General features: G+C 38.0%; 2 protein-coding genes across 2 annotated transcripts in view; one reads left to right on the forward strand and one right to left on the reverse strand.

Moving 5' to 3' along the window:
- The first annotated feature begins 506 nt into the window (after positions 1-506).
- Positions 507-1040, forward strand: LOC136267543 (ficolin-1-A-like). Its single transcript, XM_066062706.1, has one exon. It carries the CDS (start codon positions 507-509, stop codon positions 1038-1040), a length of 534 nt encoding a protein of 177 aa, XP_065918778.1.
- Positions 1041-3188: 2148 nt separating this feature from the next.
- The window catches only part of LOC136267281 (intermembrane lipid transfer protein VPS13A-like), a 68839-nt gene continuing 49914 nt past the window's right edge, over positions 3189-22113 (reverse strand). The window contains exons 38-71 of the mRNA XM_066062369.1: positions 19679-19765; positions 19405-19515; positions 17428-17609; positions 16916-17024; positions 16728-16859; positions 16415-16519; positions 16221-16322; positions 16064-16156; positions 15917-16003; positions 13856-13969; positions 13000-13086; positions 12873-12929; positions 12675-12803; positions 12490-12629; positions 12305-12437; positions 11433-12256; positions 10658-10787; positions 10467-10601; positions 10093-10171; positions 9974-10043; positions 8902-9004; positions 8785-8850; positions 8673-8729; positions 7867-8006; positions 7729-7810; positions 7572-7676; positions 7455-7491; positions 6407-6488; positions 6289-6355; positions 6181-6231; positions 4969-5060; positions 4794-4911; positions 3382-3453; positions 3189-3328 (exon numbers count right to left, since the gene is read on the reverse strand). Of these exons, the coding sequence (XP_065918441.1) occupies positions 3272-3328; positions 3382-3453; positions 4794-4911; positions 4969-5060; positions 6181-6231; positions 6289-6355; positions 6407-6488; positions 7455-7491; positions 7572-7676; positions 7729-7810; positions 7867-8006; positions 8673-8729; positions 8785-8850; positions 8902-9004; positions 9974-10043; positions 10093-10171; positions 10467-10601; positions 10658-10787; positions 11433-12256; positions 12305-12437; positions 12490-12629; positions 12675-12803; positions 12873-12929; positions 13000-13086; positions 13856-13969; positions 15917-16003; positions 16064-16156; positions 16221-16322; positions 16415-16519; positions 16728-16859; positions 16916-17024; positions 17428-17609; positions 19405-19515; positions 19679-19765 (4035 nt within the window). The 3' untranslated portion in view covers positions 3189-3271. The remainder of the gene's footprint in view (positions 3329-3381; positions 3454-4793; positions 4912-4968; positions 5061-6180; positions 6232-6288; positions 6356-6406; positions 6489-7454; positions 7492-7571; positions 7677-7728; positions 7811-7866; positions 8007-8672; positions 8730-8784; positions 8851-8901; positions 9005-9973; positions 10044-10092; positions 10172-10466; positions 10602-10657; positions 10788-11432; positions 12257-12304; positions 12438-12489; positions 12630-12674; positions 12804-12872; positions 12930-12999; positions 13087-13855; positions 13970-15916; positions 16004-16063; positions 16157-16220; positions 16323-16414; positions 16520-16727; positions 16860-16915; positions 17025-17427; positions 17610-19404; positions 19516-19678; positions 19766-22113) is intronic.

Consider the following 22113-nt stretch of genomic DNA (forward strand, 5'->3'; position numbering starts at 1 on the left):
TGATTGTGCAATGTAGCTACTTGCAGTCAGACATAATGATTACGTTTAAGGAGTTTATTCTTTTAGGCATTACATATTCCAGCCTATCTATATACAGTACTGAAATAAACATACATAGCAAGTTGGGCGGGGCAAGATATCTAAGACCAGTATTCCTATTCAATGTGAGTGGTCCTGAGTACAACTGTAAGGTCTACTGATGAAATGTTAAATACCTCACAAGCAAATTTTAGTAATCAGTAATCATGATAATACACAAGCCACATACTAGTTTGGCAGTCTCTGGAGTTTTGTACATTACCTAATATAGCCTGTTAATAATAGCAATGTTGTATATGAACTGAATTTAGCTATATATGGATATGATTAGATATATGTATGAACTAATTAACACACCACATCAAAATGGCTTTATTAGGAATACAAGAAAACTATAAAGTTGCTGGTTTACTGATCTGAAAGCATTTCAGCCAATCTTTTAGTAGCAGTAAAGTTGATAGTTGACAATGATTGTTGTTACAACTGTTATAACAGTACTAGTTCTAGTTAGTGTTACAACAGTTGATGGATCTATGATAGATAACTGTTGTAGTGTTACAGCTAAAGGTAACTACTTTGCTACAAAGAGACCATCTCCAGGAATATACACCATCAGGGACACCTGCTCAACAACCACATCAGGACATACAGCACAAGGATATTGTGACACACTAACTGATGGTGGAGGATGGATAGTAATCCAGAGGAGAATACAAGGTGTTAATAAAGACTTCAATAGATTCTGGTGGGAATATGAACTAGGATTTGGTAATCTCCAAACAGAATTTTGGTATGGACTACACTCCCTACACTGCTTAACCAGTAAAGGACAATGGGAACTATGGATAGACCTCACATTTGCCAATGGAACTGACACTTATCTCCACTACAATCACTTCAGTGTAGGATCACCAAGTACAAACTATACACTAAGTATATCAGGATTTACTGGGATTACTCCATATGATCCATTCAGTATAGGTTTAGTTGGTCTAGATTAAATGGACAACAATTCACCACTCGTGATAGAGACAATGACGAAAACAATGATAAAAATTGTGCAGTTGATGCATATGGTGTTAATGCTACAGGTGGATGGTGGCATAGGGATTGCTTTATTATCAACCTCAACTACAACTATGCAGGACCTTATGGAATTATTTACCTTGGTGAAAAATACCATTATCCATCATTTGCAGAAATGAAAATTCGCAAAGTGGCTTATAGTGACTCTCCCTCAGAATTTTCTTTATCACAATTGTTAATAGCTGCAACCTTTGTACAGGGTATATATGTTATCTTTAGATGACATTTATATTTGCTATTTTTCATTACTAATTACATGGTTTAGTCAGAAATGTGTTTTAAACAGTAAAGCTGAATGTTACAGTATACCGAAAGTCATCGAGATTCCCAGAAATTGCATGCTCTACAAAACTGAGTACTAGCTCACAGACCAAGCAGTTTATGCACAAAAATTAGAGTGCAAGGTTTTGTGTGTAAAATTTTCATTTGTATGCATTGTGGGTAATTACACCTTCAAATTAACTATAAATTAACAAATAGAGCACACATGAGGCATAGTGGCAACACTGTAGGATATTATAGGCTGTTGGTTACCAACAGAGAAGATTAGATCACTATTTAAACACAAAGATGTTACCAAGCATCAGCATATAACATGTATACCTACCTCACCACATAACTGACATGTCCTGGAGATGTTATTAGCAATGTGGTCAAGGTCGTCCTGTACTTTACCACACAAGAGGATGATGGTAATAATTGTGTCATCATGCAGATTGTGATAACTCCATTTCTCAGTCATGTAAAATACTAGCGTAACCACTCTTTGCCTGTGTGGGGATACAGCACTGACAGACTCACACTACACAAGCACACATTACACATGCATGCATATTATATTATGCACTGCACATGTACGCACAAGCACACACCATCATTGAATCTCTAGATGGAGTGACTCAAGCTACATTAAAACAAATCTTACATACACTATGTATATAACACGTTTAGCCTCTGAAATCTATATACAGCTTTAGCAGTAGAATAATCAATCTCTATAAAAATTGTAAGTGTTGCTACAGTTCAATTTTGGTCACTTGGAACACTCATACTATACATCTTTCAGTTGATAGTTCAATACATGGGCTGTTTCTGTAAGACTTCATCTCACCAACAGTTGCTAAGCCTAGTAACCAAGTGGCCATCAGTGTTTTAACTGCTCCATCCAAAGTGGTCAATTTGGTGATACACACGTACATACCTCAGACACTACTTGTAAAAGCCAAAAGGAAAAACATTTGGTATTCGGATACTTTTTAAAATCTACCAACTGAGTTGAAAAAGAAAGAAAAGTTACAGCAAAGTGGGATGTATTGCCTAGTGACTGTTCATAGCTGACCACATATTATAAATATGGTATTTTCTTTCCATAACAAAAATTTGCTAATTAGAAGTACTGCACTGCATGCAAAGTTACAGTGTAGAGTCAAAATAGCAAGAGTATCAAATATATGATACCTAAACTACACATAAGTAACAAGCAACAAGATCACAGTAGTGTATACATGTACATTGGTTTATATTGGCACTGCAGGCGACACAAATTTCCAATAGGATTTAAGCCTGCATGGTAATCTTGATGGCTGTAGGTATACTGTACACATGCAGCTGAGCACTTTATGGGGTCACAAATTTCCATTTTAACATAGACTCACGATCAAATTTATTATGTAGATTCCTTCATATTTGTCATCCTATGTATACTCATTGGAAACTGTATTGATCCAAATAGTACATTGTTTGAGAGAAAGTGTCAGCAACATGATAGTTAAGTTTCACTGTATCCTTACCTTGAGAGATTCCACAGTATTTACTTTGTAATTATTTTAGCAATTTGCAAATATACATGCTCGAAATTTAAAACTGCCATATGAATTGCATGATCACTGTATTGCATCACAGTTCAGTTATAGTTCATGATAACTAGTGTAATTGATTGTGAGGCTAGCTAATAACTGTATGTATAGCAGTTACCCTCAAGCAATGTAAATTACACCATCCTGATATGAACCATTGTGAGTGTGAACTGTGTAAGTGGAAGGCATACACGTTGTTGAGTATACAGTATCATAATTCTAATGGTCTATATTAGCACATAAAAAATTATACAAACAAAATACACTCAGATTCAGACATGGAAAAATGTTCATGGTTTGTACAGTCCCAGTGCAATGAGATTGTCCTTAAGCAACTTGATTGCTTCCTAAATTAAAAAAACAACACTTTAAAACAGCTACTCATGATGGGGTTCCTGACCTTGGCTGTGCGATTATCTCTGGCAGTAATTTCTTTTCTCACAATGCTACCAAAACTTGATGTTGGTGATTTCTAAGTTTAAGAAAACATAAATTATTGCACTTAAACAGTAAAGAGTAATTTAATGAACTAATGACATTTGTGACCACTTGAGTAAAAATAGGTCCTTTCTGCAAAATTAGTAAAAATGTATTATGAAGTTAAAAAGGTGTCTACTACATAAAAAATATTTACACACATTTTTTCGTTATGCACTGAACAAAGCTCAAAATCTAGACACCATTGGATTTGCCTGTTCATGGAGAGTAAGGAGATCTGTTTTGTGTTTGTACAGCAAGTAACATGAGATATGGGTCATTGTGGTAGAAATAAACTTTACTTCTTTGTCCACACAGGAAAAGCATGGTTCATGGTGAACGGTTGAGTTGAGTTCAATCTTCATAGCTTGTTTTACTAATTAATTAGTTGAGCGCTTGTAATCTATTTACCATACTGTTGTATAAATGAAATTTATTGCTGTTCTAACTTTCTGGTGTGTTAAAACTTCAAAACCATTCATCACAAAAAGCTGAAAATTTGGTTGTCCACTCCTTTGTTACTAACATAACAGAGAATGGAATTTGAGGAATGTGTGAAAACCGTGTACTGGGTTTTGTTGAACTGGTCACATTTATAAATAAACAGTTCCTACACTTTAGAAGGGTAGTTGGAAAAGGCAGATATGGTCGGACACGGACGCGGATATTTTTAAAATAAACTTTTACAGTTACAAAACAGTTGTTTTTCATACCTAACGTTGTTTTTACAGCAGCATTTGCTTCCAGACCCAGGCGTCAATCTTGCCATAGCGCATATCCATTTGTAAGCGCATGTGTGAAGGATAGACTAGCACTCTATAGACCATAATATTATAGTGTTGTACACGTGCTCTAGAAATCTATTTCAGTGTCATAGACATTAAGCTGGCATGTCCCAACCTAATCTTGTAGGCCAGGTCCTTGAAATCCTCAAGGCTTGGTATAAGCGCCTGTGCCTTATACTAAAAGGCGTAAGACTGTGGATTTGGCCTGCTAAGTAAAATTGCATGGGGCATACAAGCTATTCTCTAAAATTGTATTAGACTCTAGAGCATGTGTACAACACTATATGGTCTTTGGTATTCTGTGGAGTGCTGGTCTAGTCTTTCACACGTGCGCTTATAAATGGATAAGCACTATGACAAGATCGACGCCCGGGTCCAGCAGCAAAGGACTGCTGTAAAAACAACATTAGGTATGAAAAACAACTGTTATATAAATGCAAAAGTGCTTTTTGAAAATGTCTGTCTCTGCATCCGCGTCCAATCGTATCTGCCTTTTCCAACTACCCACTTTAGAAGCAAAACACTTACTGGTTGTGCCATACTTTCCTACCTTTTCCATGACAGTCAATGTAAGAGCATTTCCTTCAACTGTAAAGAGATCAATATTCTTCAGTAAAGTGTGATACTCCTCACGCCATTTGTATGACTTGGTTGCCACATACAGAGACCTATACACACCGATAGTTATAATACACAAGAATTACCACATGTTAAGTAATACTCACTGATTAGTGATCACCATTAAAGTGATTGGTACATCATCCAACACGTGGTGATATCGATAGTGTACGTCTGTCAAGCCATGACTTGGGAGTATCTAGAGTAAAAAGTATTGTATTTTGTTGTCAATTTGAATTTTTTTTGTCTTGTCGTTTCCATTTCTATCATACAGTATGATAGTACGTATAGTAGGGGTTGGTAAAAAATCATATGGATTCATAGATTTTCACATCTTAAAAAACGGCCTTGCAATAACGTTTACCCCAAAAAAAACCACCTGGAATGCATTAGAACTGTTATAGTGATGCTGTACCTTGGGTAAATGAAGCGAAAAGTCGAATGTTTCGATGTACAGTGAGTTTTAAAAACTTCAAAATTCACCTACATTTCATCTGCCTGCCTGCTGTAAGATCTGGTAGTGCTAGGTGTACGGCTCCAGAGATTTCAGACAGCCAAGGTAATGACGGTAACTTCATGAATCTGTTGTTTCGATTACGTTCTGTTCACTGCACATGCTGTTTGCTTTCATCATTCATTGTTCTTGAAGGATAATTAATAGCTGTGAACCCAAACACGTGATTTTAATGAAGTGTGAGTAAGTAGTACCCAAGGAGTTGTCTCTAGCATTTATTAATGCTGGGTAGTCATTGTATATAGTCTTAATTACCAGTCCAGGTTTTTTTTTGTGAGGTAGCTAGCTAATAATGTCTTTGAGGGGCGGATCCACCTCAGGATCCAGACTTCTAAAAGCGAGGGTTCCACTCTTATAATGGTGGACTCTCCAGCGATGTTTTACTGTAAAATCATCAACATTTAGGCCATTACAAATGCAGCTGAAGCCTTTAACAGTTGCTGTAATCATAGATATACTAACCCCAGGTATATCTATGCTGTAATAGCTGTAAATGACAAAGCGATAATTATTTTAGAGGTATTTATTGCGTACAAAGGTAAAAGATAGCTGCTTCAAGTGATATTTATAGTGGAAAACAAAAAGAGTATTATACAGCTAGCTAGCTAGACAAAAAAAGTAAACAAACCAGCTATTTAAAAAAATTAAGAATTTCAAAAGGAAGTAGGGGTTGATATTAAATAGTATTTTTTTTAAATTGTCAATTTAAAGAAATACTATTTAATATCAACCCCTACTTCCTTTTGAAATTTTTAATTTTTTAAATAGTTAGTACATATAAATGTTAACATTAACTTTCCCATACATCTATAACTGTGCCGCCAATTGCATCATGTAAAGCATATGGTCTGACAATCTATTGTGAAAAGAAAAAAGTCAATATATTTTGCACAATGTGATTTACACCACATACCCTATCTTTCTTGATAACACGTGTTGGTCTGACACGATTGATAAAACTGATGTCAGTATCAGTTATGCTAACACAACACAAAAATATAAGGATCATACAACAAACATTCAGTGATTACCTTTTGATTATGTCCAGCACGGAAGAAGCTTGGCCAAAGTCACTAGCTATTGGAATGTGAACACTACCACGTCTTCGTGTGTCTGTCAAAAGTACACAAAAACATTTGAGAAGACATGGTTAATGAGGCAGTCTGATTAAAAAGTTGTTATTATGTAAGTAATAGTTGTAACACACCCATGAGGTTTGTATCTGATTTGTAAACACTCCACCCTCGGGCCGCGCAGGCCCGAGGGTGGAGTGTTTACAAATCAGATACAAACCTCATGGGTGTGTTCTAACTGATTTGTGGTAATGGCGTGTGCAGATCAAAGGCACCCATTTGTAACGCGGAAGGAGCAAGACCGCAAAGGTTGATAATGGCTACCACTGTGTACAAGGAACGATTTTACTCACTAATTACTGTCTTGATGGTTAGTTAATTCATTGTTAGCTAGTTTATTAGTGCGAGGTGCCATCATCGATGCCAATCACTCCAACCACTGTACAGCTTCCGCATCATTTATACGGGTGTAGCTGAAGTGATATTCACTGTTAAGTGGTTCAGCACTATAATAGTCTTGGTTAGCTTAATTTATTGGCGAACGTACATGTAGTAGAATACCAGGCTCAGCCCAGCGGTTGTACCGCTTCCCATTCATTCAGATGAGTGCAGTGTTGTGTGTTTATTCGTTCCAGAACGATTTACCTCCTTGTCAGTCCTTGACATTATTAGCCTTGCATTGTGACTTCCTGTGTTGGTCTAGTGTATGGTTTCGTTTGAAGTCTTTGAACTAATTAGTGGCCAGACTGTGTGGCCAAAAGGAGGTACTTAGCCATGCTACAATTATTTGTAAACCAGTTTACAAGTGCTTTGTAACACTGGCGGCAGCCTTTGATCTACCCACGCACCATACTACAAATGAGTTTTACTGTCTAGTATTTCTCTGCACGAGAATCTTTGGAACAAATAAATAGAATTTCAGTATAGTTACGTACTTATGTAATGTTTTGTCAATAAATTGTACAATAATAATTATGATCAGTGTTTAGGTAAGTTATTTACTTACCTCTTCGGCGAAGTTGTTCAACACCAAGAGCTAATCCCTACAAGGACAATAGGCTATCATTCATACACATCACACACCAGATTATGACGTGGAATGTAGCATGCATAAATGCTGTACCTCATAAGCTCCTTGGAAGATCTTCTTAGTGCCTCCTATCACAGCCGTAACTGGTTTCTTGATAAGATCCATTCCAAAAATTACCGAAAAGATCTGTCCCATTGCCTAGGTTATACAGTGTACTTATTACAACTGATTTACTCTCACTGTCACTAACTTCATGTCTGTAATGTTTTGATATCAAGTCTCCCAGCATTTTACTGGTTAAATTCTTTCTGTTTACAGCGAATTGATTGAGCCTGTAACACAAGGAACAATACTTAACAAGCAACAGTAATTTTATATACTGCCATACTTAATTTCTGCTTCTGATATTTCAGTGAATGGAGTGCCCATAGCAGTCAGAAATAGCTTCAAGAACTTCAGGCTGGCTGATTCCTCACTCAGATCTCCTTTACTTTTTGAAAGGTTCTTTGTTGTGAAGGTAATCAGGGTCTAAAACATGGAGTATATACCAGTGGTGGAGGAAGGTATGAAAGGTTGGGGGAGCTAAGTATAGCTATTGTGGCTATACATGTACAGTACGCAAAGTGCACTCAGTTTGCATGCTCTGCTTCTAGGGGGGTATGGGGACATGCTCCCCCCTCCCTTCCAAATTTTTTTGTTGAAAAATAAGTGCTAAATATTCATATATTAAGTAACCATTGCTATAATTCAGCATTAAATGCTATTAGTTACTACAGTGACCCTGTAAGCATGCTTACAAGTGTATATGGTGTTAATCACGTGATATGTCTTATGATGTCAGAAAATACATTTTTTGGGGGGCTCTGCCCCTGCTTTTTGAAAGTTGAAGGGGGGGCTTTAACCCCCTGTAGTCCCCCCACCATCACCCCCTTTCCGCCACCACCGTATATTTCTATACAGTGCAGCATTTTTATATGACAAAACGTTTAGAAAGTACCTAGCTATGTCAGTTGACCCAAAATCATGCTATAACTATGTCAAACATTACTACATGTACAACGTAGTATTCTAGGCCACATACACATGTACCCATCCATCAACTCACACACAACACACACAGACTTATCAATTGGCCAACCGTTGCCTTATAATCTTACAAGGAAGTTGTCTTTCTTGAATGCTACTGCAACTTACATTCAATTCTGGAATCTTGAAATCATCATAAAAGATGAGTTCTGCTTTCTTAGAGGCCTGGAGGTAAACACCAACCAGACACTCAATAAAGAAAAAGAAACTAAAAACTTACCAAAGCAACCTCCTTATCAGAAAGAGACAAAGATGCATATTTTATATCTAACAACAACTTTTCTTCCTGCAGAAGTCAGAAGCTTTTAACAAACTGATGTTGTAGTATATACTCAACCTCAGTCATCTCCTGTTGTAGTCCTGAGAACATGTCCATCAGTGCCAACACCAGCCCCACATCAGTACGCAAGTGTATTGTTTGTATAGCAGCATTGAGGTAGCTGACGTAGGTACAGAACATTACATCTTGAAATAATCAACTAAAGCTTAGTGTGCACTTAGCTTAAAGTAAATATGGAGTCCACAATGGCATTATTACATGGTAGTTACATTTGATGATGGTAATATTCCAATAAGTACATTAAAGGAAAAAATATTAAGGCATTAAGATAAAGATTGTAGGAATGAAATAAAGGAGGTTGCCTACGTATACCTGATTGTACATTTAACTTCTATGCCAGTCACAAAGCTTCACAATAGTATAGCCATAACTGAAGTAGGGATTAAATGTCCTCTAGTATAGCTGCAAGTGTAGACAATTCCTTTGTTTCATTACTTTTTTATTTCTATGATCCCTACGTTACTAGGGATCATAGAAATAATAAAAAGTAATGACAGTATGATCCCTAACCCTAAAGTAGGACTGAGCGATTGTGAAATTTTGCTACCTTCACAATTGTATGATGCAACATATCATGATTATGATAACTATCACGATGTTACAACTTTGCATGCATCAATAGCACTGTATGTGTACAACTTTGTATGAATTATTTATTTTAACAAAACAAATGTAAAATTGTGTACAGCTGTTCAACACAATGAATTAAGGCCATAGAGTTACAAACAGCATAATGAATACTAGTATCCTTAGATTTCTAACAAGTAAGCTTTTTTTTCACACAATGAAATGTCTCAGAAGTGTAGGCTTGTTTTCCAGTTCAACTTCTTCCAAAACAATATTTGCCACCATTTTTGAATTAACCAATAGACAATTGCATGTGATGTCACAACATCATGATTATTTATAATTCATGATGTTCAGAGAAAATCATGATTAATCCCACAATCGATATAATCTGCCAGCCCTACCCTAAAGGTTTTTGAATGATATATTTTGCAGGAAAAGTGTAAACCTTTATGATCTGCATTGTACAGAACTATCATACTGTACATATGATCACACTTACTCTAATCTAGTCACGTTTCCAAACTTATCTTTTCTTAGTAACACACTGGCATCAAGAAACCATGGGTCCTCTGTACAGATGATGTGTTCAGTAAGATGGGTTAATATGTGTAACAGTACCTGGTGATTCTGTGGAGTCATGCCTTGCTTCAGTGTATATTGGACATGGGTAGACACAACTAGACAACTGGTTATCAAGCTAGAGTAATCAAAACAGTGTCACAAACATATACACATTAACTAGGAAAATCACTCACTCACTCACTCACTCACTCACTCACTCACTCACTCACTCACTCACTCACTCACTCACTCACTCACTCACTCACTCACTCACTCACTCACTCACTCACTCACTCACTCACTCACTCACTCACTCACTCACTCACTCACTCACTCACTCACTCACTCACTCACTCACTCACTCACTCACTCACTCACTCACTCACTCAGACATAGACACACAACACACACACTACACACATATATCCTACCTGGATGTCAAATGCCTTCAGTTGTACAAATATACTGCTCGCTCCCATTTTCAGCTGTGCCTCTAAGCAAGGATGAGTGAAGCAGCGTATGTCTCCAACCATTGGTGCTGACATCTTCATATTGACCAAATCAATCTGTTTATATGAACAACAGCAGGTCAGTACCATTGTACCAATGCATGCAGAAGCACCTTGAGCTTGTCTAGGTCAACTTGTTTCACATTTTGCGCTCGGGCAATTTCAAGGCCGGTGTTTAATTGTGGGCTTACATCTTCCCAGCCTTGATGTTGTTGTTGTCTAATTTGCCACACTGATGCTTTCCTGTGAATAAAAATTTTAATTTGCATAATCATGTTAACACAGTTAAAATTACCAGAGAAAGTTGTTCATGCAGGACCTCAAGATCTCCAACACTATTTAACTTCAAAATAGTGCAGATCCACACAACACATGTCTCACTACCCTTAAATTATACCTCCCTTTGGCCAAAATACATAGTTTTCCTACATGTTGTCCTACATTTTCCATACATACGTACTTCTTGTAATGGCAACAAGAGTTTTAAATATCAATATGGACACTGGGTGCTGTGTTTAAATCCATAATCACACTAGCAAAAATAGTCATAGGTCTTATGTGTGAGCAACCTCTTTTCAGTCGCCTATGATATGTGGCAAAGCCTACATACAAAATTAGCTTTACTTCCCATGGGATTTGCACTATATGCACAAATTATCATGAAAGTGTCTACAAAGCTAGGTCATTAATTTCAAAAGCCACTATTCTCAGGTGGAACAATGAACCAGCCGTAGAAGGCATAGAAGGGGCTCTGGCTAACAGTAGATAAAGCATTCACAGTATTTTAGCTAACACCTATTCTTACACTTAACACAGAGTTAGACTAAAATATTTATATCATAGAATATACCAAGAATGTGGTGTGTGGAGAATAAAAAAAAAGCTTACGGTTGAACAGACAAAAGCAGGATTTCTCGGTTGGTGTTATTGTCAATAAGTGAGATATTGATAGAGCTAAGGGTAAGGTTTAACTGCATCACATCAAAAGTGAACTTGCTAGCTTTGTCACAATTCTTAACAACATGAAAGTGAGGAGTGAACAGCAAAATTCTTTGATAGCCATCCATCAAGGAGACCCAGTGACCTGTCCTTTTATTGGATGAAGCTTTTTTAGGATCTATTTGAAAACGTCTGCTTGGCTTGTGATCAGGATCATCCATCTTGCTGATACCAACCTTGCTGATATCTGTGGTTGATTTAGATGGAGTTTTGTAAAACGAGCTGACTTCACTAGCTCCGTCACTGGTAGAAAGTGCTGCACTCTTTTGACATTTTGATGATGGGCGCTTAATGACACCCTTCCTTCGCAGTGAGGAAAATTTTGCATCTGGATGGTCAACTAACGGAGTAGTGTCACTTTCATCGTCAAAGTTAGGCTGTGCACTGACACTTCGCCATGTCCTCTTGTTTTCAGATGATGATGGTTTGATGTCATGAAGATCGAAGGAGTTTGTTCGAACATGATGACTTTCCTCTTCATTAGTGGATGAAGTTGGTGCAATTGGGATGGTAATTTCCTTTGTAGAGAATAAGTCAAGATCAACATCTTTTCTGCGTGACCGCTCTGCATCTGGTACATCAATAGTATTAGCATGGGACACGAACAACCAGGATGATGAAGGCCTCGGTAGTAACTTTTCAGAAGCCCAATGTCTAGGAGATCTTGGAGGTGAAGGAGATTTAGGACGATATTCAAATCTCCCTTGACCATCCTGCAAGATACATCCACCATACATACATTACTGTAAGCAACAATTCACCTCCAATGACATCAATAACTCCTTCTTTTCTCCCTGAACCCAGCATTTCAACAAATGGTCTTCATGGGGTATATCCCAACTGTACATTATAGTTTCGTTAGGTCCTAGCTGATGTACCGGTGCTTTGCCACTTCTGAATACACATCATCTCACAATAATTTACATATACTAGTAATTTACAATACTTTGTGGATTGTTTGTACTCAATGGTGACCCTGTTGAAGTTGTTCACGAGTTTCACTGGGCAGTCACCTTGAGTATAGCTATCAAATATGATGACGTGAGTTGAGGAGGTGATATGGATGTTAACTTTGATTGCTTGTAGCTAACAAAAGACAGTGATTAGCATACATTTGAAGTATGCACAAACCTGGCCTTTCAGTTTGAGTAGCAAGGTATCCGCTTTGTTGAAGTTAAATGGAACACTGTGATATTCGTGACCATCAACATTAATATCCATTAGCGCATGGTCCAAATTATGAGGCCAAAATGCTTTAGTCTAAACCAGGATGGTAGAAACATATAATATACAATGTATGTACTATTTGTGTCACACAGTAATACTCACCTGGCCTGGTGCAACGTCTAGCCACTGTTTGCTAACTTCATGACATATTATACGGTTCTGAGTGGTACATACGTACAGACACAATGTTACAACAGCAATTATTGACCATGCACTACCAAGTATGTACCTCAGTGTTGTTGACTAGAATGTAAAATGGGTGTACCACAACCAGTTTTGTAAGGGTACAACGTGTAAGCCTGATCTTGACCCCTACCTATAAGCATAATAGTATTACACATGTAGACTGATCCCTCCACTAATCACACACATCTACAGAGTACTAACGTATTTACTCGATTTGTGTCCCAGGGGTACTACTATTTTTTTTGCCCAAAAATAAGGATAAAATCCTTTGAATAGTGCTGCACTGTGGTATTATTTGAGGGTGCACTGCTAAGATTTTAAACCTGCCACTACCATAGCTATTCTACATTATAGTTTTATAAAACAATCACAGCGCCTGCTACTTACTTCTTCTATACAAGACTATTCTTTCACTCAAGTCCTTGTAGCACAACCATGTCACGCCTCATGCTACGTACTAACTAATATCCGGAATTTCAATTACATGATAGCCGTTTAAGTTTTACCAGGACAATGACTTCCTTAAATCGAGATGGAGATTAATACTATAGGTATGAGAACACTAGTGAAGAGTAATTGTGAAAGTATAGTGTGGTACTATTCGAGAGTGTGGTACAATTAAAATTATTTTCAGAAACAAGGATAAAGACCTTTGAATAGCAGTACTATTCGAGGGTGTGACACAAATCGAGTAAATACGATATATGAGATGTTAAAAATATTCTTCATTCAAATCACACGACATATTCAGTACAAATGGCATGAATGTTAAGTGCAATGTTGCCACAACACTAATAAGTTTGTTTATCGATCAAGACACACTTTGATGATACTGCAACACACACATACGCACGTACACACAAACAGAAACACACACAACCATAAACACATGCATATACCTTCCTAGTGTACATCTTTCCTGGTATCTCCACTACACCATGGTAACCAGCAGTGTCCAGTGAGACTGACTTAGACCACTCTGTCATAGTGTCCTGCACACGTAACTTGATAGCCTATAGTAAGGACAATCTATTGTTAATGTATGTAAATACTGTTAAGCTGTAAAGACATGTGACACTCCAGTGTACCCCAAAAAAAGCATTAGCAACAAGTATACATACATGTACGTACACATAGGCGGTGGAGACGGGGGGGCCAGGGTCCCCCCACTTTTCTGGGACAATGTTTGAAAGAAAAGATTGAGATACTCTAATAGAACAGTCAGGATCTAGATACTCTAATAGAGCAGTCACAGTATTCAGAGAAGCAGTATAGCAAGCTACTTCACTACATATGTGTAGTTATAAATAAGGAGATACAGTTGGTGGAGGGCAGCTATTGTCAGCAGGTAGTTACTTTTTTTTTTGTCTTCACCTTACAGCTGGCCTGCCCCCCTCACTCTTTAACCTCCTGTATGTACATACCAAAGTCTTGTATGCCCTACGATAGTAGTGTATGATAGGTACAGTGGAACCTTTCTTATTCGGGCGGTCTGGTACACACTACTGTCCGTATCTCAGAAATGTCCATAACTAAGAATAATATGCTATTATGCTAAAGTGACTAACTAAAATCCAAGTAATGTTGTTATTGCTATCAGTTAGTGCTATGCAGTTCAGTGGGCAGAGGGGAAAGTCACTACAGAGCATTCATGGTCACTCCCCTTGGCTGTACAAATGCATTATCACCTAGCAACCAAGTGGTAGTTATTATTAGAATAGACAAGCCACCAAACAGGTAAACAGCAATCTTTAGGCTCCCTCCTTGTGCTTTTATCTAAACTAAACTTCATTATGGTCAATAAACTACAAGCCACATGACCAATTTGGGCTGTCCAGACAATGGAGGTGCCCAGATAATAGAGGTCCAGATAAGGGAGGTTCTACTGTATCATTGTGTATAGTAGGGACCACAAAGGAGTAGGCATTGCCCACGAAATAATATCACCCAAAAAACAGCCTCAATTTCCCCTAACGACGATCAGGCAGTATTGGTTAGGTGAAACTAAGCCCAAACAAGCTTTCAGATTGACCAGAAACGTTTTCAACAAGTTGCTACGGGATTTTAAAAATAATTTATTTAACGGAATTTTCTACTGACTGAGTAAGTAAGTAACTGACTGACTGATGCCTTCAGACAAGCGTAACTCGATAACGGCTAAGGTTACGGGCTTGGTTTTTTCACTGTTTGACGTTGCTTCGGCCCGACAGGTGCCTTTTGGCATACTGCAGTACGTACAATGCATTCTTCACAGACTTACCAGTGTCCTCCTTTGTGTTCCATTCATTTTTGCTGACAGCGAAAAGTGTCAATTTGGCGATAGCACGTGATGGCTTCCCTTCATAACGGAAATTGTCATAGTGGCTATTTTGATATCAGAGGTGCTTTTCGAACAGTTCTTGATTCGAAACGCTGTGTAACGGGTTGAACATAGCTGACAATGAAGCGTAATGGATATTTCACTTTTCAGACGATAATTGGGGTGTGCAGTGCCATTTCAGATGTGGTATACCAGTCATAATTATTATTTACAAAAAAAAAGTTAACTAACAAGTACACAGAAAAATTAGGAATTTTTAACTAGAGTAGGGACCATAACACATCGATAAAAAGTACTGAAACAAGCTGGAGTAGTGCACGATATTAATTCACAGTAAAACTATAAGAAGTGTTATATCCTTACTGTGCTCAAAATACCATAATGGAAATGAACAGTAGGGATATAACACTTCTTATTGTTTACTGTGATTCAATATCGTGCACTACTCCAGCTTGTTTCAGTACTTTTTATTGATGTATTATGGTCCCTACTCTAGTTGAAAATTCCACATTTTTCAGTGTACTTGTACTAGTATCACGTAAGTTGAGAAGCAAAAACAATCATTTAGGGGTTAGGGTACAATGAAATGTCAATCTTAACTATATACTTGCTGCAGTGTATACCCATAACTTTTCCTCACCTTTTTACCATCAGTTTTGCTACCAAAGGAGAAGAGCTGTATTTTGTTACCAGGTGAGTGTTCAATCACATCTTTAGTATGAGATATCTGTGGAACAAGCCGTAATGTTAATACACTACCAGCACCCCTAATATACTGTCCACATACTCTATAGAACAATGGGAGCCCTGTTTTGTTGACAAACCAAATTGGAGCATACAAGTATATCTCCAACGTATCCTTCTTGTCGAAATGTAACATCTACGGCACACACACACAACAACAATATTATAGTATGGAGCAGCCATGTATAATCATTCATTACAGTATGGTCATCTGTTTGTCCTTTGACATGAACATATGTGTAAACAAAATCCTTCTCTTTCTTTATCAACATTGTCTGTTCTGTTGTAATCCCTTTCTCACACTAAAACGGTAAGATGCAATACATAAATATATAACTGATACGCATGCATGCATGCACACACACACAACACATACAAAAATTCAAGCACATACTATTTTGTAGATAAAGCTTGCTCTGTAGTCTTTCAGACTGAAGCAGGACAGTGCAACATGCTGCCCAGTTTTCACATCATGTCTCTCTTCCATACCTCTACCATTCTGCAAATGTCATTGAGATAGTCAACAACATTACATGTATACATACGTACTTCACAGTGAGAGGTCATGACCAACACAAAACAGAATAATTTAAATACAGTATGTGTGATAAACTAAAATTTATATACACTAACAACTATTGATCCACAATGCATGCATGCACACACGAATCAATGCATGTACTCACTGTACTGTGATATGTACGCACCTCAAAAACTAGCTCAATATTAAATGGTAGCAAATTATGGAAGTAAGCAGAAGGGTAGAGATGGAACATGTGATGGGGAACATCCCATGATAGGTCAGTATCATACACATACTGTTCTTCCTCAATCGTGGACTGTAAGGAGGAGACTGTGTATGCTTCTTGATACACAACAGATGATATGATCATACCCAAATGTGTAGTGAGTTTTGGTTGCGAGAGCCTAACAGGCTTTCACAGTCAATCTGGGTACCCTTTTCTGGATTATCCCGTGATAGAAAGTGAGTAGACAAACTGTACCTACAGAAATAAAGTGTCTCATGCATAGCAAGCAACAACAGTTACTACAAAGATAGACAGATATACATATGCATGATTGTATATACGTAGATTTTATGTGTATCTATTTGAGTCAATATAAAATACATACGTACGTACTTGTTTTCAAAATTACTTTTGTAATCAGAAATACAGTGAAAGATTAGATCACAGACCCCTGGGGGCCCTACATGTTTAGGTAATTGATTACTGAGAGTATGTGTGGAAGTACTGCACTGTAGAGCTATATAGCTATACAGCTATAGCATATATTTCAGAAAAAGAATGTAATCCTAATAGAATATTTAAAACTTAGTGACCACTTGAGAAAACACATGGTGTAAATGGTAACAGTGGCTATATTGTACAGTCACCCTGTCCTTACTCTGGCAAGTCAGGTTCTATGCTGAATTCCTTTGATGCTGCAATGTTCATTGGGACAGCACATGCCTTGTCATGTTCCATGGTGGCAAACTCAACATCATTGTACTCTCGTGTGCGGGTGGACAGGTGCTCTACTAGTGTACGAGTGTTCAATTTCACAGCCATCGTAGTGTGGTTGAAGAACTATAGAAATGAAGTTAGTATGTCCAGTATTTTTACCAATGAACAAAGAGGTATTTCCTGTATAAATGTTTCATCCATCTACCCACATATAGTAAATAAGAGCTATGTGAAACATGTGTATATATTACAGAATGAATAAAATCATGACATCTAAAACAAACACATTTAGGAGATACAGATGTATTATACAAGTACAAGGAAAAAAATAATTTTAAGTTTGATTAGGGATCATAGAATAAAAGCAAGGAAACAAGAGAGGTCATCTATACCTAAAGATATACTAGTGAACATTAAGTCCCTACTTCATTCTATACCCACAACTGAATTAGGGATTAAATGTCCACTAGTATATTTTCAGGTGTAGGTGATCTCTCTTGTTTCCCTATGATCCCTAAAATTTAATCTAATTTTTCCTTATACTTGTTTGTTTACTTTATTGTAACATTTATGACTGGTGAATCCGTGCATACCGTATCAAAAGAAAGAATGGTGCCAGAGTTAATGTTTCCATCTGAACGTGTACCCCAACTGACTCGACAGTGAAGTGACCATTACGCTTTGCTTTCAGCTATGTTCAGCCCATTACACAGCATTACAAACAAAGAACAGTAGGGGAAGCACCTCCGTAATCAATCCAGTCACCACGGAAAATATGGACGATTCTCATTTACAAACAGTATAATAGGGAAGCCATCATGCACGGTTACTGTGAATCAACACCCTGGGCTGTCAGCAAAAAGAAATGGGATACAGAGGAGGACAAAGGTAAGTCCACAATGCGTGTATTGCGCGTACTGTGGTATGCCAAAATGCACCAGTTGAGCTGAAGCAACGTCGAACAGTTTAAAAAATCAGCCCCATAGCCTTAGCTGTTATGAGTTACGCTTGCCTGAAGCCATCAGTCAGTCGGTTGGTTGGTCGATCGGTCGGTCAGTCAGCAGAAAATCCCATTTAATAATTAAAAAAAAAGTTTGTAGCAACTTATTGGAAGTGTTTTGGATCGTGTTGTAGGCACTTTTGGGCTTAGTTATACCTAACCAATACTGCCAAGGTGCCATGAAGGTATTGTGAGTTTGGTTTTGGAGCAATATTTTTGGCCAGAAAAGCCCAAATCTTCAAGATCCCTAACATACAGTACTATCGTACTGTATAATATATGATACTACTTTTGTTGGCATCTAATAGAATGTTGGATTCCAGCCACTGAAAATGTAATACTTGGCACTTTCTTCTTTGTAAATCCAGTAGAGTTTGCAGCAGTATTTCTATCTCATTCTTCCTGTCTTGTACCTGGATCGAGGCGAGCTTCTTATGGGCAGCAGTATTTTGCTCTTATTCCTCAGTTGGATCTTCTCTTTGGTTCTGCTTGCGTCTCTTAGCTTGAGACACACGAAGAAATACTGATAATTGCTTCAACTTGGGCATTTCATAACATGCACCATTTGAAATGTGGAATTTAACTGAATGAATGAATGACATAAGCTGGACAACGCAGCTTTCAAAACGTGTGCACAAAAATGTTTGAATAATGTAACAGCAGAGTCATTTGTCCTGTGGTTTGCAAAGGAATGTAGCTCAACAATGTGGCCTTCAAAGTGCTATAGAGGACAAACGGAATCATGCGGAAGCTCGCGATAAAAAAATCATAGAGTAGCCAGATAATGAATGCTTCATTTTGAGCACTATTCATGTTAATATGCAAAGAGACTGGCAAGTAAACAGCATGACGGACAGACAGCTTTACATATATAGACACAGCAGATACATACATTTGCATGTATAATGTAGTACATACCTGCACAGGAGATCTGACAGTGACAACTCTTTGGTCCTTTACTAGAGAAATGTCCAGGACAATTCCATCAGGAATCTGACTACACTCATCGGCAGGTTTTGCTGACGGCTCCTGTCAACAAACAACCATAGTTATACAACATGCGATGAAACTCAGTGCTAGAAAGTCCTTAGCTACATGATCATAAGTGCCCAAGAGATGCACTTTTACATGTAACCATATAATTCCATTTTGTAGACACAACAGTACTAGTGCAAAATGTAAACACACTCACTTTATTAGCCATCTCTAGTTTGTAGTAATACTTGCCAGTTCTGGTAACTGGAACTTCTCTCAGTGGCTTGAATGTGATACTACCATCCTGTAATGGAAATGGTAGTAGATCAGGGCCACCCAGAGAAATTAAGGGGCACAGGGCAATGAGTTAAAGTGGGGCCCTAGGGTTCCACTCTGAATCACAACTTCAGCCTAGCTGTAAGTTGAAGACCAAAAAAAGAAAGAAAAAAAATCATTACGTGTTGACAATGACAATAGCTGCCCCTCACCAACTACGTATACCCTCTTATTTATAACTACACACATAGCTTGTTACACTCCTCCTCTGAAGAATACTGTGACTGCTCTATTAGAGTATCTAGATCTTGACTGCTATATTAGAGTATATCGATCTTTTTAGCAGGTATTCAAGGGGCCTTTTCAGGCTGAGGCAAAATGCCCCCCGTGGATGACCCTGTAGTAGATACATACATTGTTGTAGGCACCCATCTACGTATCAAAGAAATTTTCCCAGAAATCAATTCCACAACTGTTTACTTGAAATGCTGAGCTAAAACATGTATATCAAGGAGAAATGAACCATTTTATTTCATGCTGTCTCTGATTGATACCTACCTATAAACAAGTAGGGTTCCACCGATACAGAAAAATACCTACCGATACCGAGCAGTAAATTTTCACCGATACAGATACCGAGCAGTAAATTTTCACCGATACAGATACCGATAATTGCCATACAATTTACACATTAGCTATGTGTGACTGCTCTATTAGATTATTTTGTTGTGCAGTGACTGTTCTATTAGAGTATTTCGATCTTTTTCATGCAAACATAGTAAGTAGCAGTTGCTCAATGTTTAACAAAGCAATTCCTGTACCTTTTGTACTAGAACAATGCTCAACACTATTTGCAACCTGTTATACCCCACGTTTTGCTAGCATAGCATTTATGATGATAGTTATGATGATGACGATTGACACGAGTGGCTATAAATCGGTATCGGAATACCTAGATAACCGATACCGATCGATACCAAAAGCCCAATATTCGCTCCGATATGATACTGATCCGATTATCGGTGGAACACTACAAAAAAGTATATAAACTTACAAAATCATGCAGCAATACAATAAACATTTTTTTAGTATAAGCACTATACAATGGAATGCAGTGGTTGGTTTAGAACAGCTGACTGGCGGGATGGGATAAACAGCTGACCTATGGTCCTGGGACACAATGTTTCATAGGACTTTATATGTACGTACAAGTAGAAGGAAAAGTCAGTCTGATTTAGGGATCATAGCAATAAAAAGTAGGGAAACAAGGGAGGTCACTTACACTTGCAGATATACTAGTGGACATTTAATCCCTAATTTAGTTTTGTGCATCAGACTGAAAATTTTCTTTATACTTGTTTGTTTACTTTTATGACTAATGAACCCATGCATACTGCATCAAAGGAAGAATGACACCAGGCATGCCCATTAAAATAATTTTGTACTTGAACGTGCATCCCAACTATCAAATTTTACTAAAAGTGAAGTGCCATTACGCTTTGTTCTCAGCTATGTTCAGCCTGTTACACAGCATTACAAATGAAGAACACTACGTGAAGGATCTCTACAATCAATCCAGTCACAATGGAAAACTCAAACAATTCCCGTTACATATGGTAGCCATCATGCTGTGCTACCGCAAACTGACACCTTTCGGAAACAGATGACACAGGTAGGTCCATGAAGCATGCATTGCACGTACTGTGGTATGCCAAAGCACCAGTTGGGATGAAGTGACAGTGAAAAAATCAGGCCGGTAGCCTTAGCGGTGGTTGAGTTACACTTGTCTAAAATCAGGTCTGCGGCCTAAGTGGTTGTTGAGATACGTTTGTCTGAAGGCAGGCAGGCAGGCAGGCAGGCAGGCAGGCAGGCAGGCAGGCAGGCAGGCAGGCAGGCAGGCAGGCAGGCAGGCAGGCAGGCAGGCAGGCAGGCAGGCAGGCAGGCAGGCAGGCAGGCAGGCAGGCAGGCAGGCAGGCAGGCAGGCAGTGATTTTTCCTAAAATGTTTAATGCATGTCACAGGGGCTTGTATTATCTAATATGTCAACAGATGCTCCACAAACTAACATACAGATTTGTATTCATGAACATTCCAAGAATACTTTCACATACATTCCAGTAGCATGCACTGTAGACCAAGACAGCCATGCTGGCACCAGCTATTCTCATTCGTTGCCATTCACATGTATCTATAATGCCTCAAACATACTTTTTATCAACTTTACAAACCTTCAGTTACTCATGCTTCATGGCTTGCGCAACCTCACATCTTTAGCTCGCTGAAATACCCTCGGCGTTTACAATGGGAACTCTCTATACTAACTCACTGCTTCTACGCCATTGTCTAAAACACTTACACACTCACAATAGGCATCTTC

Source organism: Dysidea avara, chromosome 9 (assembly GCF_963678975.1).
Source record: "Dysidea avara chromosome 9, odDysAvar1.4, whole genome shotgun sequence".
NCBI classification, from domain to species: domain Eukaryota; kingdom Metazoa; phylum Porifera; class Demospongiae; order Dictyoceratida; family Dysideidae; genus Dysidea; species Dysidea avara.

Bases quoted from the DNA above. Each gene is read 5' to 3' on its own strand.
- LOC136267543 (XM_066062706.1), top strand. From the start codon at position 507: ATGATTGTTGTTACAACTGTTATAACAGTACTAGTTCTAGTTAGTGTT.